The following is a 27,086-nucleotide window of genomic DNA, read 5'->3' on the forward strand; positions in this document are numbered from 1 at the left end:
GGCCTGAGCCTGCAAGTTGAGCGCGACGGAGAAGGCTGGAAGGTAATTCCCGGTGATATCGCCGTTGTTGGCGTCAAAGAGGTAAGTCACATTCATCACACATCTTCTACCACTGGTCTCCTTGCTTTGCTTCCAAGCGCATATACTGATAAGCACATAGGCATCTAATGGTCGGATCCTGTATATCGATGCTGTGATTGACTATTGAAGATTGCGCTGAGCTTGTCATTCGAATTGTACAGAAGGAACGGCGATAGGGTTCCAGTTGTAGCTTTCAGTTCCGCCTGGAATGTACTTGAATCTTGGTGTATGCTGCCTTGGCCACCTTGTATGGTCATAGTAGTCCAGCCGAGCCTCCTCTTCATCCTGCTGTAGAGTAGCCCGGGCTATCTGGCCGCTTCTTGCAGCTCCCACGCCCAGTTACAGCTCCCACGGAGGTGCCATAACTCTCCGCGTCAACAGCCGGATCTCGCTCGAGCGGTCGGCCGCACTCACCGGGAAGTTGACGTCCTCATTTGCCCTCTCAGTGCGGTCCCACAACCACGCAACGCTCCAGGCGCAGCCACGCGCTTACTTCGTATCCGCCATGTCGGCCTCAGGCCCCGCTATGCCGCCTCAGCGGCCGGCGAAGCGTCAGCCGACCATCACCCGCCCATCCACCGCTTCGACGGACCCGATTCCTTCCACCTCCGCGTCCACCTCCGCTGTCGCCTCGAAGCCCATGGACCCAGCTATCGACCGCGCACTCCAATTATCAAACTTTGAATCCTCATACTCCACCGAGGGCTTCATCACCACCCTCTCTGACTCGCTCATCTCCGCCTCCAAGGCCGCTTCGGGCCCGTTTGACCCTACTCCCTTCCTCGACACCTTCTCGCCTGCGCTCGACTCGCTCCTATCACTCCGGGCGCAAGTGGCCGAACGGACCAAAAAGATGGAGACGGATGTTCGGCGCGCAGAGCGCGAGTACGGGCGAAGGCTGAGGGAGCTGGACGGGGGGTTCGAGGCGATCGGATCGTCCTTTGAGAGTCTGGAGTCACGGATCAGCGATGTCGGGCGGACGGCGGTGCGGATCGGAGAACAGCTTGAGGGACTACATCAAACTCGATCCACCGCGCAGAGCACGTCGCTGCTAGTCTCGTACTACCTCGGCTTGGCGCATCAGTCGGCCGAGAATGGAGGGGCCGAAGGGGAAGACGGCAAAGTCGCTACGCCGCTCGAAACGCTCTTTGCAACTCGGACGTCTCGGGATGGGCGGGCAAGACTAGCAGTCATCCTCAGGCGGCTCATGGCGGTCGCCAAGGACGTGGCGGACAATGCACAGTCTGCAGCGGCCGAGGCAGAGATGCTCGCTACGCCTAGGCAGGACTCGCCTGATCCGTCCGCGTCCGCAGACAAGGGCACGATGGATCAGCGGACGGTCGGCAGGCGGAGGAGGGAGAAGGAGAAGGCGGAGAGGGTGAGGGACGAGGTGGAGAGGTACTGCGAGCGGTTTGAGAAGGAGGTGTTGAGGTTATTTGATCGGAGCTATAGGAAGGGAGATCCTAGGATGATGGCTGTGAGTCTGGCTTTTGTACTGGAGACGCGAGCTGACAGGTAGCACTGTGCCAAGACGTTGCAGGACTTCAACGGCGGAGCGAGCTGCGTCCAGATATACGTCAACCAGCATGACTTCTTCATCTCGCACGGCAAGGTCGTGGAGGATGCGGAGCGGAGTCTGGGCGAAGAAGGGGAGGACGGAAGCAAGCGTGTGGATATGTGAGCTATATTGCTGGACTGATGGGATCCAGCTGATCGTTTAGCTGGAAGAGTATTGGAGATCCCGATGCGCCACCACCGACAACCGAGCCGGGGCTCGAGGCACTCATCCGGGAAATCAAGGTCACGACGAGTCAAGAAGCTCAGATTGTCAAAGCGGTCTTTCCCAACCCCGTCGCAGTCGCGACGGTCTTCCTCCAGCGTGTATTTGCTCAAGTCGTAAGTCACCCTTGACCTGCCCGGACCATGGTACTGACTGGGCAGCTGCAACAACACATCGAAACCCTCGTCACCCGCGCGCAGGCAATATCCACCCTTGCCGTCCTACGCATCCTAAATCTCTGCCACGCACACTGCGCGACCCTCGTCGAGGACTTGCGGTCGTATGATCTGGCTCTGTCGTCTGGCCCGTCGGCCTCGTCGGCCAATACGCCGATATCGGTCGGAACGGGTGGTGGGAAGGGGTCAGGTGGAGGCGCTGGACCTTTGGCGAGTATGCTGGAGCATGCGCTGGAGGAGATGTTCGTGCCGTGGTTGGAGGGGAGCCGGTATTTGGAGAGCGAGAGTAAGAATTTGGTGGAGCTTTATGGGGGATTATTGAGCCGGTTCACGCGATACCATGTGAATTTTCCCGGCTTTCACATTGGTAACGAGTGAGGAAGCAGTAGCTGACGATCTAGGAAACCGTTCTCAAAGCCAAACCCAACTCGCTTCTTGACAAAGTAGTCAACCAGCTCTCCTCCTCCGCCCCCTCGAACACCGCGGGTACCACCGCCGGCTCAACCGCCCAATCCGCCGCTGCCGCTATCTCCAAATACGCCAACTATTTTACCGCGTCCGCCGCACAGGCAGTCAAGGCCGCTGCTGCCAATGCCAACAACTCGCCTATGGGCGTCGGAACCGCTGGAATCGTCACTTCGCCGGTTGACCGCAAGACCCCCCTTCCGCCGCATTTGACGATCATGACGAATCCGAATGGAGCTAGTTCGCCAGGCGCGGCGAGTAGTCCAGTTATGGCGAGTGCGAGTCCGAATTTGGGGAGTGGGTCAGGCATGAAACGGACAGATAGTATGCGCGGGGGACCGAGGGACGGAGGCGGCGCAGCGGAGGATATGGTTTCGAAAGTGGATGGGGGACTGACTCTGGCGGCGGCGGAAAGGATGTTGAGGTGGCATGCGGAAGCAGTGGGACGGGTGGTACAGCTCAGTCAGAGCGATGTGTGAGTTGGGGAATTCTTGATGACGTTAGGTATTGGCTGACGACGCAGTGGCAAGAATGCGTTTGCGCTGAGCAAGGTACTGGCTGAGGCTATTGGTCGAGGGTACATTGAGACTGCTCTGGACTCGTACGTCCCTGACTCTCCATGTGTTTTTATATGTCTTTGTACGGAGCTAATCCCATAGAGTCGCTGCTTCGCTAGATCAGCACGACTCGAAAGTCGATGTCGACCTGCAGCCATTCCTCACCCTCCGCCCCGTGGACCAGATCTGCCATCTCTGGCAGCGGTATACCCTGACTGCCCTTCTTCCACTCGCGAACGCCTCTCCTGGGACGCGCAAGGAGATGGGCACATTCAATCAGCACGGCCTCCTTCGGCTCGAGGGGAAGGTGAATGTCGTGATTCAGAAGACTATCGATGGTGAGTCCGCCCGTCTCGGCTCATGACCGCGACTGACAAGCAGCCATCATTACGTGCTTCCGCCAGCTCCTCACCCGGCAAAAGAAGAATGACTATAAACCGCTCAACGATGAAATCTCGTTCGCGCGCAACCAGACCGAGCCGTGTCAGCTCTGCTGCGAGCTTCTGGATGATGTGCGGGCCAAGGCAAAGGAGGCTCTGAGCGGCAAGAACCTCGAGAGCTTCTTTATGGAGGTGGCTGTTGCGGTGCATAGTCTGCTATTGGATCACTACAAGAAGTTCCCGGTAAACCCCACTGGGGGGCTGATGTTGACCAAGTGAGTTTACATAGCCTGAAGAAGAGGCGCTAAAGCTGACACGAGAAGGGATCTGGCGGCGTACCAAGAATCCACAGCGGCTTTCGGTATACCCGCAGTGAACGACCGATTCGATATGCTCCGCCAGCTCGGCAACTCCTTCATCGTCCAACCCAACGTCCTCAAATCCTACATGACCGAATCCCACCTCGGTCGGATCGAACTCAAACTCCTCCGTCCATACCTCCAACAACGCGTCGACTATTCCACCTTTGCGAAATCGCTCAATCTCGAGGACGCACCGGGTACCATGCTCATTACGAAGGAAGAGGAAAAGAGGCTCAATAGGATGTCGACGGTCGTTTCGGGCGTGGCGGGCGCGGGGATGGGGAAGCTCAAGGGGTTACTGAAGGAGTTTGAGGCGGGACTGTTGAGTCCGGAAGAGGAGGAGGCGCTGAGGAGGCATGAGCGGAAGGTGGGGGGACAGCGGTCGGCGGGTGGGTCGTTGAGGTATGTCCCGCCTCATGCGGCTTATATGATGCACTAGAGCGCGATCAGAGGGAACGGGATCTGCTTGTAGGTTATTTAGATGCATATTGTAGCTAAATCGCCCGCCCGGACACCGCAGGACCGTGACGTCGCCCGCTCACCACAGATATCTACAGTAAGTTAGCTGTTCACCAGGTATGTTTCAGCTTGTTTCAGATTCGGCCACAATCAGGGGGACTAGTTAGAGTAGGCTCGAAAGCTTCGAGTTGCAGGTTGCAAATCTCGGCGTCGTGGACTCGTGGCAGCAGTGTGAGTATGTGGCAGCTTTTTGCCACCTTATCGATATCTTCCACCTAGTACTCACTTCCACCAGATCCGGATCACCCACCTGATCAGTTACCATGAGCTCCTCCCCTCCCCACCGGTCCGGCAGTGCTCAACACCCCGTTGATCCCACATCTATCACTTCTGCCAATCTCTCCTCCCCCGAGAACCCCATCCGCCCACCCAGCGCATCTTTTGGTACTACCCTGATCGAAGACACTGAGGACGACACGACGACGATTACAGTACCGTCTCGTCTGAGGGTGACGACTCCGCGGCGCCCTCTCCACACGCCGCCCTCGATATGGTCCGCGGCTTGCTCCGGACCGATATCTCCGCCACCTGTGGCTTGATGGAAGATGCAGTCGAGGATATCAAGCTCGACGTCAAAATCCATCTAAACTACGCCACGCGCTTCTTGGTCAACATGGCCGCCAGCACGGACGACCCCCTAGCGAGGGTGACGGTGATCAACATCATGGCGGAGTTTGGGGAATTGCTTTTGGCGAATGAGGATATGTGTCGGCAGGTGAACCTGCCGATTCTGGTGCCAGAGTCGTTGGGGGAGGGGATCGAGGCGATATTGGGGGATATGAGATGGAGAGGGGAGGAAATGGCGGCGACATGTGCTGTTGTTGACCAGCTCGACCGTGATTATCAGGCCAAGGGCCTTGATTTCTTCAAGGGGATGACCGCGCGGGTCCGCGGAGGTACGGGGAGTAAAGCGCGACAGTACAATTACTAGCCAGAGCGGGTGAACGATAGGGCTCAGTGTCTTCCGTAGATCCATAGATACGCTGCCGTAGTTATATTAGCCTTTGTCTAGCGCTGGGTATTGTGGTCTTCCAGTAGATTGTCCGTGGATTTAGATGGTATGCAGAGTGAATACTGTACCCATCAGGCAAGCAGTGCCCAGTGCATGGATCAGGGTTGATCCTGCATCAGATGTCCTTTGGTAACAGTTACTATAGCACTAATCAGCCAAAGAAAGTCCGCTCTGCACTCCACCCGTCTCGCCTGCTCGAACCAGCCTCGAGCGAATCAAGCACCTGCTTGGAAGACTGCCGTCGCTGATGTTGCAGTGGCCAAGAGGTGCTGTAGGCGACTGGCCAGGTGGAGAAGGCCACAAACCTGTCCCCGGCGGATAGAGGCCAGCTGCAGCTGGCTGCACGATAGTTCCGCGATATTGACGGCCGGTCGGGATGGAGGGAGGCGACGATCAATAATCGTACTCGCCCGTACCGTTCTGAGGTGGCGTCTCATCTCCATCTGCGGCCAGTATGCCGCGCCGCCGCTGTTCGTCGGTCCTTGTAGCTCCGAGCGCCCCATCCTCGCTTGGCTCCTCCTCGTCAAAGTAATGATCTTCGGCGTCCCGAACAGCTATTGGGTCGACCGTGTCCGGCTCGGTAAAGTCGACGTCGTCGTATGAGACGGTCTATCGATCAGCTACAGCTCCTCATTGACAGTGCAAATGACTCACGTCAATACCATCGACAAACATCTCGAGCAGCTTTCGCTCGAATGCCTGGACCACCTCATTCTGATTCTCCCCCACTTCGCCCTGGATCGGCTTGGCCGCCGCCGCCCTCTCCTTCTCCTGCCTCCCCTCTCCGCCATCTTCCTCTTCATCACTTTCCTCGTCAAACTCCTCGCCCACATCATCCAATCGCCTCTCTGCGCGCTTCGCAGCCCGCATCTCTTCCATCTCCCTCTCCTCCTCCAAACCCCTCAAGAACCCGCCGAGCTTCTTGACGTGCTGCCTGCCCTCAGCACCAGGGAGGAAATGATCCTTCACCCACGCCTCTTCGCCCTTGATGTTTGACGAGGGCAGAGGGAGGGTATGTGCCCCGCCCATTCGTTCCCAGAGAAGCGGCCATCGGAGGCGGCCGGCCGATGCCTGCAATTCGGGCGGTGGCGGGATGGATGAGGCGTATACGAGCCTCCGGGCCTTGATCTGACGGATCGAAGATCGTTGGCGAGGGGTAGTGACGGATGAGAAGGGGCGTAGGAGGGGTGGAGGTAGAGCGTTGATATGAGCCGAGAGGAAGGCGAGGGGGGTTTGTGGGAGGGAGGAGGCGGGAGGAAGCGAGAGGTACGCCAAGATCTGGGTGATGTCCTCTTGGTGCATTAGGTATTGCTGATTGAGCTCTTCTACGTCGTCGTCCATGGCGCCGATACTGCGACAGCTCTAGCTGTATACGAGGTAGATGTATGATAGATGGCTGAATCAGTCCGCTGCTCATATGTAGGATGACGTCTCTAATTGCTGACGTAAGTGTTTCAACTTTTTTTCCTTAACCAGCTCGGTGGTGGCGGAGGGTCAACCAAGGAGAGAGGAGGCTTTCCATTGTCCAACAACCCATCTATATTAACACCTAGCTAGTACATTAGCCCAGGTTACCTCTCATACCCCTTTACCTCTCACATCCTACCCAACCAAAATGGCGCCCTCCGCATCCAAGGCGAAACGTCTCGCTGAAAAGGCCGCCAAGGCCAGCTCCAAGGGCGGGACCGGCACCAACACCCCTGCTGGCGACAGCATCAACGGCGGGTCTACACCCATGACCAGCTTGAGCGCGAATGGGAGTCAGGAGAACTTGCAGAGTGTCATTGAGGCGCACGAGGCGATGAAGAAGTTGAACATGGCGACTGATAGGTCGGCGGTGAGTTTTAGGGGTTTCGAGAATGGGCGAGGAAGAGAGCGGGACGCGACGAGCGAAAGGGTGCATAGTGGATGAGTCGGAAGAGAAAGATGAGAGCTCAAGAGGGATACGGACTATCCTTTAGGGCTTGAGCTGAACTTTAGGCTGGAAACTTGGTCTCCGACGCCAAGGGACGTGACGTCAAAATCGACCAGTACACTCTCTCCTTCCACGGTCGTCTATTGATTGAGGGTGCCGAAATCTCGCTCAACTACGGGCAACGGTGAGCTATCATTCGACGAGCTTGGTCAAGGCGGAAAGCGAGCTGACTTGCAGGTACGGTCTTTTGGGTGAGAACGGGTCCGGAAAGTCGACATTCCTGCAGTCGCTCGCCGACCGTGACATTGACATTCCCGAGCACATCGATGTAAGTTGTCGGGGCAAGCATGATCGGAAGACTCCATGCTAACGGTTAGATCTACCTCGTATCCGGTGCCGTCGAGCCCTCAGACGTCAACGCCGTCGACTACATTGTGGCCTCGGCCAAAGAAAAGGTGGCCCGCCTCGAAAAGATGGCCGAGGATATGGCGACCGCGGACGACGTCGACGAGCTCGCCATGGAGATGATCTACGAGGAGCTCGAGGAGATGGACCCTTCTACATTCGAGGCCAAGGCTGGCGCCCTGCTCTCCGGTCTCGGTTTCACCACCGCCATGATGGCCAAGCCGACCAAGGACATGTCGGGTGGATGGCGTATGCGTGTCGCGCTTGCGCGTGCTCTGTTCGTCAAGCCGCATTTGCTGCTTCTGGACGAGCCGACCAGTCATTTGGACTTGGGGGCGGTAGTGTGGCTGGAGGCGTACCTAGCTACCTACAACCACATTCTCATCTTCACCTCGTACGTCTAGTTTAGCTCAAACATCGATGGTTTGCTGACCTGCAGCCACTCCGCCGACTTTATGGACGAAGTCTGTACCAACATTATCGACTTGACCGTGCACAAGAAGCTCGTGTACTATGGTGGTAACTACACAACCTACGTCCGTACCAAGGGCGAAAACGAGACCAACCAGATGAAGGCGTACGCCAAGCAGCAGGAGGAAATTGCCCACATCAAGAGTGAGTATCTCTGTCGCTCGGCTGGACATGTGCTTATGAGCAGAGTTCATTTCGTCCGCCGGTACATATGCCAACTTGGTCAAGCAGGCCAAGTCTAAGCAAAAGATCATTGACAAGATGGAGGCGGCCGGTCTCGTCCAGAAGGTCGAGGGTCCCAAGCAGCTCCGATTCAACTTTGAGGACGTCAAGAAGCTCCCTCCTCCCATTATCGCGTTCAGCGACGTCGCGTTTGCATACTCGGGCGAGAAGAAGGACTACCTCTACAAGGACCTCAGTGTCGGTATCGACATGGACTCCAGGTATGTCTTTCTTCACACCTTGAGAATACGATGGCTCACAATCAGAATCGCCATTGTCGGAGACAACGGTACCGGAAAGTCTACCCTTCTCAACCTCATCACCGGCGCCCTTAACCCCACCGAAGGCACCGTCTCGCGCCACACCCAGCTCAAGCTCGCCAAATACTCGCAGCACTCGGCCGACCAGCTCCCATACGACAAGTCGCCCGTCGAACATATCCAGAGTCTCTACCACGATAAATTCCCCGAAAAGGACTTGCAGTTCTGGCGAGGACAGGTCGGGCGGTTCGGTATTACCGGCGCGCACCAGACCAACCCTATCTCTCAGCTGTCGGATGGGTTGAGGAACCGGTATGTCCTGTAGCTCTGCGAGGCAAGGAGATAAGGCTGATGAAACAGTGTCGTATTCGCTATCTTGGCCATGGAGCACCCGAGTGTCATCCTTCTCGATGAGCCTACTAACCACTTGGACATGGTGAGTTCAACGAGCCCGTCATGGCGATTTGCATCAGCTGACATCAGCAGAGCTCTATCGATGCCCTTGCTTCCGCCATCAAGGAGTTCGAAGGAGGTGTCGTTATCGTCTCGCACGACTTCCGTGAGTACCGCCTGACTATATCTTTCGGACTGGGCATCTTGCTGATCCTCGCCAGGTCTCATCTCACAAGTCGCCGAGGAGCTGTGGGAGGTCAAGGACAAGAAGGTCATGAACCTCACCAAGCAGGATATTACCATTGTTGACTACAAGCGATCGCTCGCCAAGCGGAGTGAGTTATTTGGTTGCTGATTTATAGGTTTCCGTGCTGACAGCTATAGGTCAAGCACAGATCGAGAAGGCGCGTCTGATCAGCAAGAACACCACGAAGGGTGTTGTGTAATCGGCTCGAGCCAACTTGTAGTCTTTAGGTGGTTTGTGATGGGGGAAAGGGGGCGTGGGCGGTCTCGAGGGGCCGAGCGAGCGTACCGGGAGATGGGGACAGTGGTCATCTCGACTGTCTGTGTGTTTTCGGACTTCAACATCATAGATCTATGCTTCATACTTTGCTGTGTATTCCTTGTTCTGAGTTCAAGCCGATTGATATAAGGGATACATGTTCTGCCGCGATGTGTCCGCTTGATCATTACAATTTTTGGTTCTTCCAATCCGATCCTTGCTGATCAACCCGCCTCATCGTCTCGTTCCCGGTCCACCACCGCCAAGCACCAACACCTTCTTTGGCTTCTTCCCCCCCTTCTTACCGCCGCCTCCCGGCGGGAGCACCATAGGAGCGTCCTCCTCCTCGTCCCTCCCGCCCCTCCGTCCCCCTGCTCCACCTCTCGAAGTAACCCTCGCCCCACTTCGTGCCTCCTCCAAGCTGAGATCTTCAAATGCCGCATCCCACGCAGCCTGCACATCCCACTCATCTTCCTCTTCTCCGGTCCCTTCCCGCTTTTCTCTCGGCGCAGCAGCTACGCGCCGGACGGCCGAACCCGTACTGGTCGAATGTAACGCCGTGGCAAACGTCGGCCTTCCCCACGTCGCCGTCCCGCCCGTCCGGGTTCCGGGGGACGTCGAGGGAGAAGCGGTGCCGTACCCCTCGAGTCCGGTCGACCCGCTTCCCGCCGACGTACCCGGTGCCATCCCGTCCGTACTTCCCCAATGTAGTGTATCCTGTACGACCGCCGACCGCGCTAGGGCAGTCATAAAGTCCCGATCCTCCCGAGTGGCCCCGCCGGCACTAGCGGGCAGCTTGTCCCGTTCCGTCTTTTCCCAGCGAGTCTTGGCTCGGTCTTCCTTCTGCACTCGCGTCCGCCTCTTCAGTCTGCGAGCTTTGAGAGGCTGCTCAAACGCCGCCAAAGCTTCGGGACCGACGATATCCTCCAGGTTTGCCTCGACGAAGACGACCTCAGTGCCCGAAGGCAGGTGCGAGAGGTACTTGCACCGCTTGCGGAGATCATCGTTGATCGTTCCCGGATCGAAGCCGGATGAGGTGAATGATAGTGTAGGCGGGAAGAGCGAGTAGGACTGGAAGTGGAGGAGAAGGATACGAATGTCGAGCGGGTGGAGGAAGACGTTGGCGCCGAGTGATGATTGGTAGAAGTGGTATGAGGGGATAGGAGGGGATTGGGTGGGCGCAGAATGGGCCTGCGGACGGCGGCGATTTCTTTTTGCCGAAGGGGAGGGCATGGGATTCGGCTCGATAGTAAGGTTTGGCGGGATATTGGCGTACGGGTTCGAGAAGCTCTGCTGAGAAGAGAGGAACTGCGTTGGTATCTGCTCAGCCGGGAGACTTGGCTCCAGCTTCGCCCTCTCCTCCCTTTCTCTAGCAACCCTTTCCCGCTCTTTCCGCTTCTCCCTCTCCTTCTTCTCCCCGCCCACAGCGTCCGCCCATGCCTCCCTCGCTTCCCGCTCGCCGCGCCTTACTCCATCCGTCATGAGCTCCGCCCGCACCTTGCCAACCTGCCGCTCCACCTTCTCATTCGCCGCCTTGACAAAGTCACGACCGAGCTCGTCCCCACGGAGCAAGTTCCACTCCGCCTGTAATTCGTCCAGCTCGCGCTGGAGCTCTTGGTTCATGTATTCCGGGGTTGCGAGCATGAAACGAGAGTAGGCAAGTACGTCCGGCAGGAAATGCCACGGAGCTGTATGCGGGGGAATGACGTCGGATGGGAATGTGGGAGAGGAGGGGAGGGCGAGTGTGGTCATTTGAGGGCGTTGCAGGAGGCGCATGTGGATCTGATGACCTTTTCGGGGATGATCGTCGCCGTCCTCGAGGTTGCTTTTGGGCTTGGTACTGGACTCGGCCTGGTGGTCGTCAAACCCGTCCATATTGCCGGGAATGACGTGCTCGTGCGCCTGCGTGCCGTACGGAGTCTGCCCAGATCCCGAATGAGCAGAGAGCACAGGCGAGTTCTCAATCCCGTGCTCGTCCTCCTCATCATCACCTCGAGCGGAACGTATCATCGCCGCCGCATCGAGGTATTTGACCGATTTGAGCATGCCTTCATGCACCGTATCACCGCAAATGGGACACTTGGCCGAGCCAGGGATGTCGGATAGGCGGATATAGTGCATGATGCACGGGAAGCAGAAGATCTAAGAGTCAGATCGGCCTCAACGTGCGCGGTGTGGGAAGAGCTCACATGGCCACACTTGGTCATTCTCCCGGCCACCGGCTTGCCCAGGCAGATAGGGCACATACGTCCCCTACGCTCTTCCTCCATCCGCTGCCGTACCCGCACGGCATCTTCCCCGAGTCCTTCCAATTCCGTCTCTTCGAGGGACACGCCCAGCTCATCCTCCCGGCTGGGATGCGCCGGATCGCTCGACACATATCCCTGAGCGACAGAGAACGCCGAGAAGGTCGGAACGAGCACCTGCAGGATATGCGGCCAGTGCAGCGATCTGAGCTGTCAGCTCCGTCCTATACATGTCTTGACGGCCAGCTTACATGTCCGGATCCGCAAAATGGGCGCCATAGCTCAACACCTCGGTCGGCTTGAGCACAAACCGGAAGTTGGCATGGACAAAGCGCTCCCTTGACATCGCTCCGCCGCGCCATGACTCGCCCTTCCTACTCCGCCTGGGTATACCGCCCGGGATGCCCGAACCTGGGACATGGTTCCGCTGTCGAGGTGGCAAGGAGAAGTTGAGCCATTGTGACGGGTTCGGGACGCGATCCATGGCGGGTTTTGGCTGGGTGGGGCGGCCAGCAGGTGTGGATTGAGGGAGAGCTGGCATAGCGCGTAGAGATGGGCGGGATCGTGGATTGCCGCTGAGTCACCAAGATCGGGTCGGCGGGATGGAGGATGGTTCGAGCTGACCAGAAGTCCAGTCCTGTTCCTGCTATTCCGGGGCCTCCCAGGTCCGGAAGGGTCTGGTCTACCAGGTGGGATGATGCTGTAGCTGCTAGTACGAGAGTCGTCCCCCTAGAGGAACGATATAGGCAAGAGCAGAGCAGAGCTAGAGAGCACGTTGGAGCGAGTCAATCGAGAGCGGCCGTGATTAGCGCGCGTCATCAGCATTTGCTATTAGAAATCAGGTTCCGCTATTGTAATTAGGACAGATTTCCTAATGATACCCCACACCTTACCCCGCACTCAGCACCGGTCCCATCACAGCCGGCCAGCCGGTTCGCAGCGCTGCAGGTCCTACCGTTCACCGTTTCATTATAGCCTTGCTTCTCTTCACTATCATCTACTACACAATTCAGCATCACAATCATGGCCTCATCACTCTTCGCCAGCTCCCCAGACGTACTGGGTCCGTCCTGGGCATTGCTCGCCGGAAGGGCGACCAAGCTGACCCCGCAGGCTATGTCTGGGCGGCCATGCTCGCCTTCGGAGCTTTCATGGGCGGACGCAAGGGGTCGAAGGCATCCGCTATGTAGGTCATCCCCTCGATCACCTTCATATCCGGGGGACTGTACTGAACAATGAGTTCTGGAGGTCTCTTCGCCGCTGGACAAGTGTACGGTTCCCGAGTGAGTTCAGTTGATGACGTCTGCACTGCCTGCATTCTGGGAGGGATGTAGGCTGACGTGGTACAGGCGCTCGGTGCCCAAAGCTCTGACGTCTTCCCCGTTATGCGTGCGTCGTACTCCCCTCTGGCAAAACGGATCTGCTGAACTTGCAGTTGTCAACTCGCTGCTGTTCCTCCTGATGGCATACCGCTTCTTTAACAGCCAGAAGTTCAGGCCTGCTGGACTGAGTGAGTGCTGTGTAGCTACACTATCGACAATAGTATATGCCCTCATGCTGACGATACGCAGTAATGGTGTGTCTGCCTAACATGATTCTGCGCTAGCACTGACTGAGCAGTGCTTGGCTTGCGCCCAACTCGCGAGGTACGGGATGAACATGGCTTAATTCTACACAGGGCACCTGCAAGCCTTATGGCATAGCGGCGTCCAGTTCAACGGGCCTACGTGCCATGATCCTCTACTCACACGGTCCTTGCTCCACTCGATGGCTTGGTACATGCTGACAATGACTGGTCCTTCTACCAGGGTGAAAGATGATCCTCTCTCTCACCTCTAACAGATCGTACGCCCTCCGAGCAGCATTGGGCGGTCCCTCGGCGCCAATCGACTGCTCTTCCCACGTCCAATGCCCATGTGGACTGATACAGACCTACAGGTACAGTAATCTAGATATCCGGTCCGACTACTATACTATCACACTACCTATCACGACTGAAGCCATCTACCTATTCGGCGTTACATACTTCGAAGACTGAATACCATACTCTAAGCGCGAGATACTCAACATCTCACTCCATCTAATCCTGCTGCTCAGGCTCACTTCTACAGCGGCGAAACAGGACACGCCAAACGGCGCTCCTTTTCCTCAGCGTTCTCCTCGGACTCTTCATCTGACACGCTCTGCACTGACGCCCGCTGTTGCTCTTCCCTCCCCGCCTTGGCGTTTCGGAACGCCGCCGTGGCCTCGGCTCGGAACGCCTCCATGATCTCGACTCTATTCCGGTGTTCTTTGCCGAGTTTTCTGTCGAGCTGATCCCGTAGCTCGAGGGCGATGGTGCGGTGCCAGATTGGGTCTGTGGGGTCTGCATGGTCCGAGTACTCCTTCATGTTCTTCACCGTATCTTGGATGTCGCGGAGTATATCGTGTTCGCTGATATCTTGGACTTTCCACTGTCGATGACGGAGCATCATGCGACAGTCACTGCCCCTCTTATCCCAGAGCGGTAGCGTGCATGCCGCAATCAACACGTCTCGAGGGATTTTGCTTCCTGCGAAAGACTCGGACATGCTGATGTGTTCTTCACATGGATCTGGGAGTATCAGCATACGGCCCCCGGGACATGTCTATCCGGCGTGCTCCTGCGTGGCGCTCCCTCCTGATCCGCATCAAGACTTACCCACGACACCTCCCGCAGCTCGCAATGCCTTTCGTTCGTCACCATTCTTGGCACGCAAGTCCTGATATTGGTAATAGAGGTTCAGGAAGGCCTCGGATCCATCATCCAGTTCGTTCACTGCCGGGTCGGGCTCTTTGTCTGCGGCGTAATCAGCGGGTACTGTCGTGACGACTTCTGACTGAAGTTTGAAATTGCTCACTCCGCCGCCTCTCACGTCGCGCCTGTCTCTCCTCTTCGGTATGCCGCTTCACCATCACCTTCAGTCTCGCCTGCTCCTCGTCACCCGCCCGAGCAAGCATGTCTTTAACGTCTTTACGGGCCTTGTTTGCCTCAACCTCCCGTCGCCCGGCCTCCTCGAAGACCCTGTCCATTACGGCCTTCTTCCTCAGATCCGTGTCGGCCGCCGCATATTCGCTATTGGTGACGGCCCGCTCTTCGGTGGTTCTCTTGTGCAAGCCTCGCAGACGCTCAAGGGCATTCCATAGGTGACCATCTGACGTCTTGTCGGTATAGACCATCTTAAGAAGCTTCTGCCGACTACTCATTGCGGTGTCGTGATCGACCTCGATACACTCTTCCATTGCGGATAACAGGAGACTGTCCAAGGCAGATTGGCCGGGAGGTCCCTCTGCGGGAGGGTCAGCGGACCTCACAACGAAGATGGAACTGAGTGTGACTGACCCTGATCCGCCTCTTCCTCGATGCCACCACCAGGCACCTGTGGGGCTGGACCTCCAGGCAACCGATTTTTGGCTCTCTCCTGCTCCAGCAGTTCCTTGGCGGTGATGTGCAGGGCTGCACTCTCGGCGGCGACCCTCTTCTGTTCCCGTTCCGCCCTTGCCAAATCTTCCTCAATAGCTTTCAAGTCTGAGTCATCCTCTGTATTTGGGAGCTGTGCTGTACGACCGTGAGCATGCTTTTAGGCTACGCACTCGTCGGAGCACACTTACGATGCACTTCTCCGGCATTTCCGCTCGGTGGCGGCGGTATATGATTTTCCGGTTCCCTGCCTCCCCCCTGCGCCATGGCCTCCTGCTCGGCCAGTACTTCCGCGGCAGTGAGTGCATACCCCAAGTCCCACAGGGTCGGATCAGATATGGAGGTCTGGCACTCGGTCACCGTGGTGAGCTTGACGGACTCGTTCAGCCTCTTGATGAACCACTTGAGCTTCTTGAGCACCTTGGATCTGCCGAGTTCATCAGATGTAGACGTTATGCTGATCATGTCGGTGTAGATCGCTTTGCCGATCTGGCGGTAGAAATTCTGATAATCACTGTCAAAGTCCCGCAGGACGACCACGAACGTTCTCTTGACGTGAGGTGGAGCGTCAGATAGCTTGCGCATCTCTTTGGAAAGGGTCTTCGGGGGTAGGTCGCGCAAAAGCCAGCCCTCGGAATCAGTGAGCCACCTCGCGGTGTTCCACTGCTTCCTTGCATCCCCAGACGCCTCTGCCCCCGCACTGATGATCCTGGTCACCGCCCCGCCGTCCATGAAGGGGATATAGTACCTCTTGACCCGGTCATACAGGCGTGCCCATACGAATTCCACGCGAAGGTCCCCTTCCTCCGCAGGAATGTAAGGCACGATCCCGCCAAAGTCAAGGCTGATAAAACCAGACCTTGATAAGGGGCCCGTCACGAGGTTGAGATCCCCGAGATCAGTACCATGATTTTGCAGGGGAGGGATCAGAAGCCCACATATAAACGCCATCTGCGTTGGATCAAATTGATCCTCATCGGCCGCGTCTCCTGCAGGATGATGCCAGTGGTTTTGGCGCTTGTTCATGAATCTGATGCTGGTGATTCGTGATCGACGGAGCAGGACCTGTAGCGTATCCTTAGTCTGTCCCTGCTGCTTTACCGCCTCCGCGTAATCGGCCGCAGTGTCTATGGCCTCGGTGTCGAGCTGCATAAGCACCGGAGTCTTTGGATCCCGATAGCTGGTGCCCGGCTTGATGGGCTCGTCCATAGAGCCGCTCCTCATGTTGACTCTGCCGTTTCCGAAACCAGGTCGAATGATGAGCCGCCTGAGGTCGATACGGTCCTCGTCAAGGTCGACGCGTGTACCCTTCATGGGGAAATGGTGGGAGATCCATGGGCGGGCCAGGTGGATGTAGCGGCATACGGCGTCCGACAGCCAGCACGAGCCCCATCCAGTAGCTTTCGACTTAGGAGACTGTCTCGACCAGTGGGCGGTCTCTCGGGCCGAGAGGGGAGTGGTGATCTTCTGGATGATTTGACTTTCGGGTACGAATATCGTCACGTCCAGCCTGAACAAGGCGTCACTGTTCGCATCGAGCCTGCTTATCGAGAGGCGTGCTGAGCCATCGAGGAGGTCGGCGCCTTGACCGGTGACGGCTCGACTGAGGAGGTAGCGCTTTCCGACCCAGCCCAACCATTTCAGTATTTCCTCCCCTACTGATCCTTTTCCCCCAAGTGCATCGGCGACCTCGGCGTGGATCGCACCGCCCGCCCAACTCCTCGCTGTGCTACTCTTATTAGACGTGTCCGCCCACTCCTCCTGTACATATCCTCGATAAGAGAGAACAAACCAACCCAGCAGCAAGTCTAGTGCTGCGGCCCGCCCATCAGCATCCTCCTTATGTACGAACACCTTGCCCGTCGTACCGTCAGCCTTCGTCTGCTCCGCCGTCTCAAATCCCTGCTGTATGATATTGATGGCCGGATAGGCCGGGCTGTTCGCTATCGTGGGCTCGTTGGCCATAGCCCAGGCCAAAGGAACCATGGGGATGATCCCCGATGTGATGAGTTCTCGACACAGCTCAAACATCACTTCGGGGAGTTTCCCCCATCTGTTGTGCCATCGGTCCGATAATGCCTTCGACTCCAGTTCCGAGGTGTTAGGCCCATCGTACTCCTCCACGTCCATACAGTTCACCCACAACAACTTCTCCACCTCTTCCATCTTCGCCAGCAGAGTGGGATGCGTCTGCAACCCCTCTCGGAATAGGGGCAGCCTCGAGGCCACATGGGGCACTGGCGCGTCGCTGTCTGGTCGCTCGGGGTCTGTATGGCCCTCGAGCTCCCCCTTTGCACTGTGCCACCGTGAGGGGGGATAGTGCTCAAAGGAAGCAATCATATCGGTCGCCGCGAAAGTATCGGGGAATCCGACAGATTTTCTTTTCTCCGGTTTCGATAACTCAAAGCTCCGTGCAGGCTTGAGAGCTGCCTTGACTCCGAGCCTTGCAGCATTCTCTGCTCGCTGCGCTATCCTCCGTCTCGCTGACTCTTCCGCCTCGGTATCGTAGTCCGTCTCATCGTTGGCAGAGTAGTCGCTGGGAAAGTCGCTGGCCCGAGAGGCAGGGGTATCGGGAGGATTGTCGGTATCAGTGGCAGCGTCGGTGTCGGCGGGATCAGCGAGATCAGTGGAGCGAGCGGATGTTCTGGTGGAGCTGCTTGGTTCGGTCTGGGAGCTCGACGTCTTGACTTTGTCGCTGCGGTTGTTACCCCTCTCGAGGACAAAATACCCGATGACAGCTACGATGAGGAAGATGATGCAGACGGTGATAGGGGAGGCGCTGGAGCCAGCGCTGGTGAGGTGGACTAAGCGGCGTCCCATGATGGGAACAGTAGATAGGGGGTCGGGGTCGGGGATTGGGTGTTCCCGGTTGAGATCTTGCTGTCGGGAGAATCCTTGACTTGTCGCCACCAGTATCTCTCTTGGTCGCGGGTAATCCGAGTAGCTGTCCTTGACATATACTAATCAGCTGTTGGGCGTCAGACAAACAATGCATGATTGTTGCCTTGTCCTGAGATACCAGAAGGGAGGGCGGTCTTACAAAGGAACGCCAATGAATCCCCCTCACGTAGGGGTGAAAGGTTGCGAGAATAGGACAACGGTCAGCTCCACAATAGGTACTTGGTTGCCTCCCTTGCTTTGTGCCCGCTGAGGCATGAGGAGTGAGTTGTCAGGTCAGGAGGTCTGTGGGGTGTCGTCAGCGCGGCAGGTACGCCGCGCCGAGGGTGTCGGCCCCGGTCTGGCATTACCGGACCGCGGAACAGAGGTTAGTCACGCTCCGAGCTCTTCCTTTCTCCTCGATCTGCCATGTCCACTTGGGGATGCCCGAAGGATGCCTTAACGTCATACGATTAGTAAATAGATCATTTCCAGGACCTATCAGGGCGACGGTCAGTCTGACAAATGACATGTTGACGCATCAGGCGAGTCGGCGGCAGGATCGAGCAGATATATGCTTCATTGTGAGGTTACGGCAGGAAGCGGCCCTCGTGCCCTCGTGATATCAGATCCGGTATGAATGGCGCGTCGGCCGATGCGTGAGGGTGCTGAGCAATTTGATACAACCCCGCTGACCAGCTGCTCATCAGTGCATCAGCATAGACAGCTTCGTTCCCTCATACCACCCCTTCGGCTTTTACATCCTGTCTGGACTCGGATCTGGCACGCGTCAGCTTAACACGACAACGTCCACGGCTGCAGACAGGCCGGTCACCGGTCAAGCAGTCGGCGAACATAATTCTTCGAGTAGCTTGCTATTCTGAAGCTCAGACGTCCTGCTAGGATGTCCGCCATACTTGCGCCAGCGAGAATGAAGGATGAAGAGCAAGTGAGTTGCCATCAAAGGACAAGGTTCGGCGTGATCGAGTAAATCTCCGCCAGGAACGACGAGATCTTCGCCCAATTTCAAGTCGCGTTTCATCCTCCTATGTGCATGTCTGACCAACACAGGGCGTGTACTCTGCACTACCCTCATCGCCATCGCCAAGCTTACCGAATCTGGGCTCCATCGTCGCGCGCGCATCGAGCCCACAGCAGCTCAAGTCAACGCCCGAACTCGGCAGCCGCCCTCAACCTCCACCCCTCGTCTCGCGCATCTCTGCGCAATCCTTACGCAGCAACGCTTCCTCCCCCGTCGCCTCCATTCCGGAGGACGGGCCATATCACGCCACCAAGCTGCAGACGCAGGCAAGACGCTCCTCCGTGCTCAGCACGCCCACGTCTCGACCCGGCGGGGGAGGCGTAGCTGGGTCCCGAGGGAGTAAATCTCGGCTGGACATGTCGCGAGAGGGCGTAGAGATGAACTCGCTGGGGAAAGTAGGGGGAGGAACTGGCGGGACCATCTTCACTGCAGTGACTACGGGATCGAGCAAGGAGGATCTAGCTATGGCTAAATGGCGGGTACGTTAGCCGTCTGTACAGCTGTATCCTGCTGACCACCCAGAAATGGGCCGTAGATCAACCTCCCGTAGCATCACCACACACCCAGACAACGCCCATCCGCTCGCGCAAGGCGTCCTCCAGCAGCTTGTCTTATGCTGTTTCCCCTACAACTATCCCCTCCGCTTCCCATTCCCCACTCCCGCTATCTACGGCTACATCCCCTCTCCACATCCCAGGCTTCTCCTCACGCCATCCATCGGATGCCCCATCTTACGTCGAAGCATCCTCGACGCGGTCGGCGTCTGCCTCTGCCTCGGCATCAGGCTCCGGACGGCAGGGACCCCGCGTCTTCAACAGCGGCGAGATCTACCTCACAGACTCGGTACGAGCTCTGCAAGATGTGGAGCTGGCGGTCGACGAGGACATCATGGCGCGTACAACAGCTCAATCTCGGCAACATAGTCGGCTCCTATCAACTCATCCCCGCGTATCCGTCGTCGACAATGCCTTCATGGACATTGTAGACCGGTTGGTATCACGGCGGATCAGGCCGATCGTGCTGGAGCTCGTACATGCTCTTGGACATTACATCTACATCCTATGGTCTATGACCTATCCGGAACGACCCTGCCCGTGGATCATGACGGCGAGCGACAATACCCAGCCCCCACTCCTTCGAGGCTGGCGATCCTACACCATCACCGCGGTCGCGGAACATCGAGCGGCAGGGGCCGAGCTCGCCACTCCCTCTCCAATCACATTGGCTTTCTGGCGGGCGGAGGTCGGATACGCCTTGAGAGACGTGGAGGAGGTGGTAGGGGTATGGAAGAAGAGGGGACGAATCTTCGCGTCGAGTCTCGAGGCGGGGCAGTACGGGCAGGTCGAAGATGGGAACGTGCTAGGGACGGAAGACGCAGGAGCGGGTGGCAATATGGCGCGGCTACTGAACGATCTGGAGGAGGCGATATGGGGCGATTCTCTCCCTCGGTCGACCGATCTGGTCCTGGTCCTACCTGCCGATTTCGATCCCTACGCTATACCAGTTGGACAGGGGGTGTTATCGCCTGCCGGCGGTGGTCCTTCGTCACTCGGCGACGCGTTCGGTCCCCCTACCACTATACGGTCTCCCATCAGCGGTTCTTCACACGTCGCAATGGATGATGTCTACGCCATGCCCGATCTGATATCTCCATCACCGGGTCATGTGCTGGATACAGCAGGACGGCAGCTGGGCGACGAGGCAGGGGATACGGTTGGATATGACTTGTTGTCAACAAGGGGAAACAGAGCGACGACTGGGGCGCATACGAATCAGGGAGTGGTGCAGGCGTGGGCGTGGCAGGCTCGAGCGAGTGTGGCTGCGCAGGGTGGCCTGTCCGGGCCTAGTGGAGAGGGAGGGGCGGAGCTTGCCCAGCTCACACTCGAGGAAGTAGGGCGGCAGAGGCACGCGGAGTGGTTGGCGAGTCAGCGGAGTTGAGCATGAGTTCCAAGGTTGTATCTTTCGGTTGATAGACGACAGTGATGATAGCATTTCAGGAACGGGAGAGGCTACCCGACTGCTACTTTGACGCGCTCTTCGTCAACATTCACTAGCTCAAGTGCCCATGGGCGTCCTAGAGATCGTTCCAAGGATCATCGATGTCCACAGCAACACGAGCCATCGCAATGCCATCGCGCTCATGCAATAACGCTGCGGCGGGCCGGCGGCTGAAGCTGGCGCGACACCAACCGACACCTACACTGTCCACGTGGTGTTTGTCACCCAAACCCTATTTCCCCACACCTCATTCCTCCCAACCCAAAAGCTATCTCACAATCCTCATGTCTCGCTCACGTCAGTCGACCCTGCTGCCGTCATAGATCCCTTACCCCGACCGAGCCGCGTCCCCTCTGACGTGCAGTACCGGTTCGGCGACAGCAGTGGGCGTGCGACGCACATGTCATCGAGCAGCCGGCTTACGAACGATTACGGGAGATAACGAACCTTGATAAACAAATCAGCGAAAGTCAGCATGGTCAGCTCCGTGGACACGAGGCCCAAGGACTGATCTGATCCCAACTACCACCTCCATACAAATCTCACTCATCCCATCATCTATCGTCCTCGATCCCTACTCGCACTCACCCCTCCACGAATCCAACTACAGTCACTCATTTACCATCGCATCGGCGCCCAAGTCCAAGTCCAAGCCCACCGCTCCCCAACTCCAATTGCTACCTGTGCATCTTCAACACAGCCTCTCCATACATACAATCAGCATGTTCTCCCGACTCGCCATCATCGTCTCGCTCACCAGCTTGGTAGCTGCCGACTCCACCGTTCTGGGCTGCCTCTCAGCAGACGCCACAACATCCGGATCGGGTCTCACGTCAGCACCGGCCAAGACAGCCGATGAGTGTGCGGTAAGCCTTCCTCCACTCGCTTGTTCATTTTTGCTTTCGGGTAGCATCATGACAGATACCTCTGATCTGTGCTGATGCATTAGACTGCCTGCCTCGATGACAACGCCTGGTTTTCCGCTTTCGACGCCTCGTCCTCAACATGCCTGTGCAGCCCATCGATTCCAGCTGGGATGGTCCGTGGTTCACACGGATGCAATGGCGCAGGACACACCGTGAGTCTTCTTCTCCCTGCACTCACTCGATCACTGTCCAATCGAGCCCGGCAGCTGATCGGATCTCTAGGTCAGCGTGATCCGCCCCTCCCTCATCTCTTCTTTGGTTCATGCTACCACCAAGAACTCAGGCTCTAGGCGCAACTCATCCGCCAAGCCGAATAGGGAGGCTAGTGGCTCCCTGTGCTCGTCTGGTCTCACCGCGTGCAACCTGGAAGGCGGGAGCGGATACGCTGTGAGTCAGACTGGTCACCGAGTGTCGGTCGCGAGTGTCGGCTGATTGAGCAGTGCCTCGACGTAGCGTCGGATGCGCTCTCATGTGGCGGGTGCCGCTTTGGAGAGTACGGTGTGTCATCCGTCCCTACATCAACCGAGTACGTCTACCTTCTCTCGTGCTTGTCGCGTGACGGGCATCATTGGGGCGACGACTGATTCCCGCAGCTGCTCCACCATGACTGGCGCTGCCCGAGACTCTGCCGAATGCGTCCAGGGTTCATGCTTCGCCTGGGCATGCCAGAAGGGCCACAGACTGCTCTCGGACGGTACTTGCGTCTGGATATGATGGGAGCAGGCGGGCAAGAGCGGGAAGTCTGGGGAGGACAGCGCATGAGGAGGCGGCAGCGTAGTCGGCACGGACACTTCGGACAATAATTTTTGGTCGACTTTGGACATTTCATTGCTAGCATAGCGACCATACTATGTATCACACTCATTACACAGCGCTGTGCATGCTGTTCACGCAGCTGCTCAGCCCCGACGAGAGCCGCACAACGGAACGGCGCTCGCCGGGTGGAGGAATGAGGAGTTCCCGCAATCGCTGGCTACGTCACTGGGAATCGATGACCTTCCACCGCCCCTTCATCAGCCGACAAAGACCTTAAGCTATACAGTAGTGGAATCAGCCCCTTCAAGTCGATCATACTCAACCTGCTATCCAAAATGAAGTTCCTCGTCGTCGGCGGAGGCGGTCAAGTCGCTCGTCATCTAGCCCGTCTGGCCCTCAAGGAGGGCCACGAAGTCGTCCCGGTCGTGCGCAACGAAGATCAGTGCGTCTTCGTCTTTTCGACCACATAAGGTCCAGCGTTCTCGCTGAGCTCGTCATCCAGAGCTGAGATGTATCAGCGTTGTAGACCTTAAATCACTCGGTGCAAGCCCCACCGTACTCGACCTTGAATCCGCCCCAGTCACCGACCTCACCACCCTCCTGACCGACAAGTCACCCGACGTCGTCGTCTTTGCGGCTGGCGCAGGAGGAAAGGGCGATCCTAGTCGGACCCGGAAGGTCGACTTTGACGGAGCTGTCAAGGTGTATGATGCGATGGAGGCGGCGAACTGCAAGAGGCTGATCGTGGTGGGAGCGATGGACGTGAGGAATAGATCAAAGGATATGCCGGAGTGGTACACCAAGGAGGACAGTAAGTATCAAGATCCAAAGTGCGAGAGTACCAAAGCTGACGTGCGCAGAGGAGATGAGTGACAAGATGTGGGGAGCTATCCCGAAGTGTGAGTCTTTGATCTCGTCTGCTGAGGATCATGCGTTCACGAGGGCATGCCTTGCACCTCGCTAGAACACGGCTGACCTGGTAGATATGGAGGCGAAGTACGACGCCGAGGTAGAGCTGCACCGCCGAAAACAGATCGCATTCACCGTCATCCGTCCCGGTGGTCTGACCACCGAGCCAGCGGGCGGAGTGACCATGGGGAAGACTGCCTTGGGCAAAACAAGGTGAGCCCTGGCTCCTTCTTCCCAAAGCACTAAACTCGTACGCTGTGCTGAATACTTAGTCGTGAGCTCGTGGCAAAGACCATCCTCGCCCTGGCCGGTCGTCCAGAGACCGAGGGCATGTCGATTGACGTGGTGGACGGGAAGGGCTCGCTTGAGGCTGAGTTGGACAAGGTGGTAGAGCAGGGACTGGACTCCTGGACGGGCTAGCCCCGCACCCGACTGAGCCGCGATGGCAAGATTTCTGCCTAGTACGAGGTTACATCATGTATTGACTCCAGCTATTAAAGTCTGTAATCTGGTTTCGAAGAGCGACGAGTTGATTGGCATTTCTGGCGTATGGAAGGGGTTCTTCATGACCGCGTCCGCATCTGCATGGTCAGCAGGGATATCGACAAGGGTATTTCGCCAGTCAGCAAGCTACTCACATATCTCGTATATCCGTCGAAGTAGCTCGTCCAGTCCGGAGTGCGGTATTGAGTGAAGCACAATGAATTTGGTGCCTGCACCCCGCATCAGCTCACATGCTACCAAGTATTTGAAACCTATCCAGTCGTTCGAGGATCGACTGATAAGGAGGCGGTGAAGAGCGCCAGATCAAGTAAGAGAAGTTACCCACCGGTCCCGCTGAGCCATACTCTGCCACCCCATCCCTCCGCCTCAAAAGCCTCCATCCCCTGCCCGCTCGACGGCCCCGACCTCGACTTGGAATTAGTCGTCGGGTCCAGCCGGCCCGTTATTGCGTGGATACCGTGTAATGTCCCAGCGAGGATGAGGACGGCATTGAGTGGGAGTGGAGGGAGGACGTCTATGGGGTCAGTCTCGGCTCTCAATAGGTTGAAGTGCCCGGAGAAGTGGGAGTCAGCGGATAGATAGGTAGCGCTGCCTAGAGAGGTGGGGGAGAGGACATACCGCTATATGATCGATTGAAGACTAGACCGCCGGCCTTGTTGATGACCCATACGGCGTGGATCATCTTGCTGACGATGACGCAGTATCAAGGTCTAGAGGATGGAAAGCGATAGCTCTATGGCACGGAAATGTCCTCTACTGGTAGTCGCGTGAAGCCAACGAATGGCGAGGTTGCGAATTGAATCGATTTGGCGCGAGCTATAGAGCTTGAGTAGCTGCACGCGCGGGAGATAGGAGCAGTAGTCTATATGGAGGTGTATGAGAGTGTATAGGAGCGAAAGAAGAAGTTCAACTGCATGGTCGAGCCGCAACTTGAAACGCGTCAATGTGCGCGCACGGGCCGGGCATCTTGCGCATCTTGCTGGGTTCAAACGTCAATCTGGTGATCCTCGTGTCCACTGGGCGTGGATAGACTGACGCAATGTGAGGACACGCTAAGGCCAGATCTATAGACTATACCTGCATAACCCCAAAACTATATACAATTGCTATTACCACCTACCCATCTAGACCTCTACCTGAACCCACCGTACTCCCTAGCTGCCCTACTCCCGGTTGTACACGTCGCCGACAGCAACGCCCGACTGGCCCCGCTTGCCGTTCGCGACCGCCCACGCCTTGATGCGGATGCTAGAGATATCGATAAAGCCCGAAGTGGCAGTGGGCTCAAAGCCTCCCTGCTCATCCATCGAGCTGAACTTGGCGTCGTACAGACCCTCGTCCGAGTCACGTCCCTCGACAATGACGTTCCCCTTGTACAGCTTGAGCCGGGTGAAGCCGTTGACGGTCTTTTGAGATTGGGGGATGGCGGCGGTGACGAACTCGCGCTCGGGGGAGAAGAAGAACCCGTTGTAGAGGATCTGGGAGAAGGCGGTGGTGATGAACTGGTCCCGGAGAGCGCGGACGTTCCGGTCCAGCGTCATACCCTCGAGGTCCATGTGGGCGACACGGAGGATGGTGGCGGCGGGGGATTCGTAGCATCCGCGAGACTTGACACCGATGAACCGGTTCTCGACAATGTCGATACGGCCGACACCGTGCTTGCGGGCAAGGGCGTTGAGGGTGAGGAAGACCTCGACGGCATCGGTCACGGTGGTGCCGTCCTGCTTGGTCACCTTGGTGGGAAGACCACGGCTCCATTCGATGGTGAGGGTTTCGGGCTGCTCGGGAGCCTTGAGGGGGGAGGTGGTGAGCTTCCACATGTCGTCGGGAGGGGTGGTGTTGGGGTCCTCGAGGATACCGGCCTCGTAGGAGATGTGGAACAAGTTCTCGTCTGGCATGTCAGCGAGGATTCTCCTGGGCTCGAGGCCGGAACTTACCGGTCGACCAAGGCTTGGCAGCGGTCTGGGTGACGGGGATACCGTTCTTGGCGGCATAGTCGAGGAGGGCGGACCGGCCAGCGAAACGCTCGTAGAACTCTACCGCTGTCAGCTTGTCTCCTGGCAGATAGCCTGCAGTGAAGCTCACCAGGCAGACGCCAAGGCGCAATGACCTTGATGCTGGGGGAAAGACCGTAGAAGGCAAGCTCGAAACGGACCTGGTCGTTTCCCTTGCCGGTGCAGCCGTGCGAGACGAAGCTGAATGTCAGCTAGAGTTCTTTGCCACGGTGTCGTTTTGACTCACTCGCAGCCCTCACGGAGGGCAACTTCCATCATGCCGCGGGCAATGACGGGGCGGGCGAGCGAGGTACCAAGGAGGTAGACGTTCTCGTAGATGGCGTTGCACTGAACAGCGGCTAGCCAATCAGCTGGTGTCGGGCTCTAGAGGACAGGATGGCTTACGGTAGATCAGCTGCTCGACAAACTCCCGCTTGAGGTCCTCAAGGAAGAAGCCGGCGGCACCGCACTTCATGGCCTTGGTCTTGGCGGCCTCAAAGTCCTTATCATCAGCTTTGATCTGGGTGTCAACGCAAAGGCAGGGCTGACCTCCTCCTGTCCAACATCGGCCATGAAAGCGACAACCTCGTAGCCTTGCTCAATCAACCACAAGAGAATGCATGAAGTGTCTACGGCATAAGCTGAAGATTTTAAGCAACAGAGTGTACAACAAGGAAGGCGCACCGAGACCGCCCGAGTAAGCGAGAATGACCTTTCCCTTCTTTCCTTCGGCGACCATTGTGTCTAACTATAAGTGTATCTGGTTTGATCAGCTCATGCTCTCCTCTGGTCCGCAAAAACGAAGAGGAGGGTGGATAGAGTCAGACATCCAAGGAAGAAAAACTTCAAGTATGCATCGCCCCGTCTCCCCATCCCCACAGACCTGCTCCTCCGA

General features: G+C 57.3%; 10 protein-coding genes across 10 annotated transcripts; 5 read left to right on the plus strand and 5 right to left on the minus strand.

Moving 5' to 3' along the window:
* Positions 1-607: 607 nt before the first annotated feature.
* On the plus strand, positions 608-4,240 carry MKK02DRAFT_27441 (exocyst complex component Sec10-like protein; the record flags this gene model as incomplete). The annotated part of the gene is made up of 9 exons (XM_053087345.1): positions 608-1,558; positions 1,601-1,758; positions 1,803-1,977; positions 2,023-2,379; positions 2,439-2,977; positions 3,026-3,103; positions 3,162-3,397; positions 3,441-3,714; positions 3,763-4,240. The coding sequence occupies 9 exons, from the start codon at positions 608-610 to the stop codon at positions 4,238-4,240; spliced, it is 3,246 nt and encodes a 1,081-aa protein (XP_052945123.1).
* A 1,485-nt stretch (positions 4,241-5,725) lies between these two features.
* Positions 5,726-6,673, minus strand: MKK02DRAFT_32796 (uncharacterized protein; the record flags this gene model as incomplete). Its single annotated transcript, XM_053088577.1, has 2 exons — positions 5,726-5,941; positions 5,987-6,673. 2 exons carry the CDS (start codon positions 6,671-6,673, stop codon positions 5,726-5,728), a joined length of 903 nt encoding a protein of 300 aa, XP_052945124.1.
* A 274-nt stretch (positions 6,674-6,947) lies between these two features.
* Positions 6,948-9,444, plus strand: MKK02DRAFT_44035 (ATP-binding cassette transporter; the record flags this gene model as incomplete). Its single annotated transcript, XM_053092738.1, has 11 exons — positions 6,948-7,169; positions 7,313-7,431; positions 7,485-7,575; positions 7,625-8,046; positions 8,092-8,267; positions 8,311-8,566; positions 8,612-8,917; positions 8,966-9,041; positions 9,092-9,164; positions 9,220-9,333; positions 9,383-9,444. The coding sequence occupies 11 exons, from the start codon at positions 6,948-6,950 to the stop codon at positions 9,442-9,444; spliced, it is 1,917 nt and encodes a 638-aa protein (XP_052945125.1).
* Positions 9,445-9,734: 290 nt separating this feature from the next.
* Positions 9,735-12,287, minus strand: MKK02DRAFT_25967 (uncharacterized protein; the record flags this gene model as incomplete). Its single annotated transcript, XM_053087125.1, has 4 exons — positions 9,735-11,333; positions 11,451-11,642; positions 11,690-11,951; positions 11,998-12,287. The coding sequence occupies 4 exons, from the start codon at positions 12,285-12,287 to the stop codon at positions 9,735-9,737; spliced, it is 2,343 nt and encodes a 780-aa protein (XP_052945126.1).
* Positions 12,288-12,769: 482 nt separating this feature from the next.
* Positions 12,770-13,352, plus strand: MKK02DRAFT_44037 (uncharacterized protein; the record flags this gene model as incomplete). Its single annotated transcript, XM_053092739.1, has 6 exons — positions 12,770-12,809; positions 12,860-12,932; positions 12,987-13,029; positions 13,096-13,135; positions 13,182-13,256; positions 13,318-13,352. 6 exons carry the CDS (start codon positions 12,770-12,772, stop codon positions 13,350-13,352), a joined length of 306 nt encoding a protein of 101 aa, XP_052945127.1.
* A 499-nt stretch (positions 13,353-13,851) lies between these two features.
* MKK02DRAFT_44038 (uncharacterized protein) lies at positions 13,852-18,005 on the minus strand (the record flags this gene model as incomplete). The annotated part of the gene is made up of 5 exons (XM_053092740.1): positions 13,852-14,339; positions 14,427-14,564; positions 14,626-15,054; positions 15,108-15,293; positions 15,377-18,005. 5 exons carry the CDS (start codon positions 18,003-18,005, stop codon positions 13,852-13,854), a joined length of 3,870 nt encoding a protein of 1,289 aa, XP_052945128.1.
* Positions 18,006-18,966: 961 nt separating this feature from the next.
* On the plus strand, positions 18,967-21,042 carry MKK02DRAFT_44039 (uncharacterized protein; the record flags this gene model as incomplete). Its single annotated transcript, XM_053092741.1, has 3 exons — positions 18,967-19,011; positions 19,134-19,583; positions 19,627-21,042. The coding sequence occupies 3 exons, from the start codon at positions 18,967-18,969 to the stop codon at positions 21,040-21,042; spliced, it is 1,911 nt and encodes a 636-aa protein (XP_052945129.1).
* A 2,077-nt stretch (positions 21,043-23,119) lies between these two features.
* On the plus strand, positions 23,120-23,910 carry MKK02DRAFT_25289 (uncharacterized protein; the record flags this gene model as incomplete). The annotated part of the gene is made up of 4 exons (XM_053087016.1): positions 23,120-23,226; positions 23,303-23,595; positions 23,645-23,683; positions 23,768-23,910. The coding sequence occupies 4 exons, from the start codon at positions 23,120-23,122 to the stop codon at positions 23,908-23,910; spliced, it is 582 nt and encodes a 193-aa protein (XP_052945130.1).
* A 257-nt stretch (positions 23,911-24,167) lies between these two features.
* Positions 24,168-24,879, minus strand: MKK02DRAFT_25935 (Sybindin-like protein; the record flags this gene model as incomplete). The annotated part of the gene is made up of 4 exons (XM_053087116.1): positions 24,168-24,274; positions 24,332-24,406; positions 24,523-24,711; positions 24,816-24,879. The coding sequence occupies 4 exons, from the start codon at positions 24,877-24,879 to the stop codon at positions 24,168-24,170; spliced, it is 435 nt and encodes a 144-aa protein (XP_052945131.1).
* Positions 24,880-25,360: 481 nt separating this feature from the next.
* MKK02DRAFT_27667 (argininosuccinate synthase) lies at positions 25,361-26,930 on the minus strand (the record flags this gene model as incomplete). The annotated part of the gene is made up of 7 exons (XM_053087379.1): positions 25,361-26,088; positions 26,135-26,233; positions 26,283-26,392; positions 26,439-26,550; positions 26,597-26,693; positions 26,741-26,820; positions 26,876-26,930. The coding sequence occupies 7 exons, from the start codon at positions 26,928-26,930 to the stop codon at positions 25,361-25,363; spliced, it is 1,281 nt and encodes a 426-aa protein (XP_052945132.1).
* Between the last annotated feature and the right edge of the window lie 156 nt (positions 26,931-27,086).

Source organism: Dioszegia hungarica (genome assembly GCF_025882075.1).
Source record: "Dioszegia hungarica strain PDD-24b-2 chromosome Unknown MKK02contig_8, whole genome shotgun sequence".
NCBI classification, from domain to species: Eukaryota; Fungi; Basidiomycota; class Tremellomycetes; order Tremellales; family Bulleribasidiaceae; genus Dioszegia; species Dioszegia hungarica.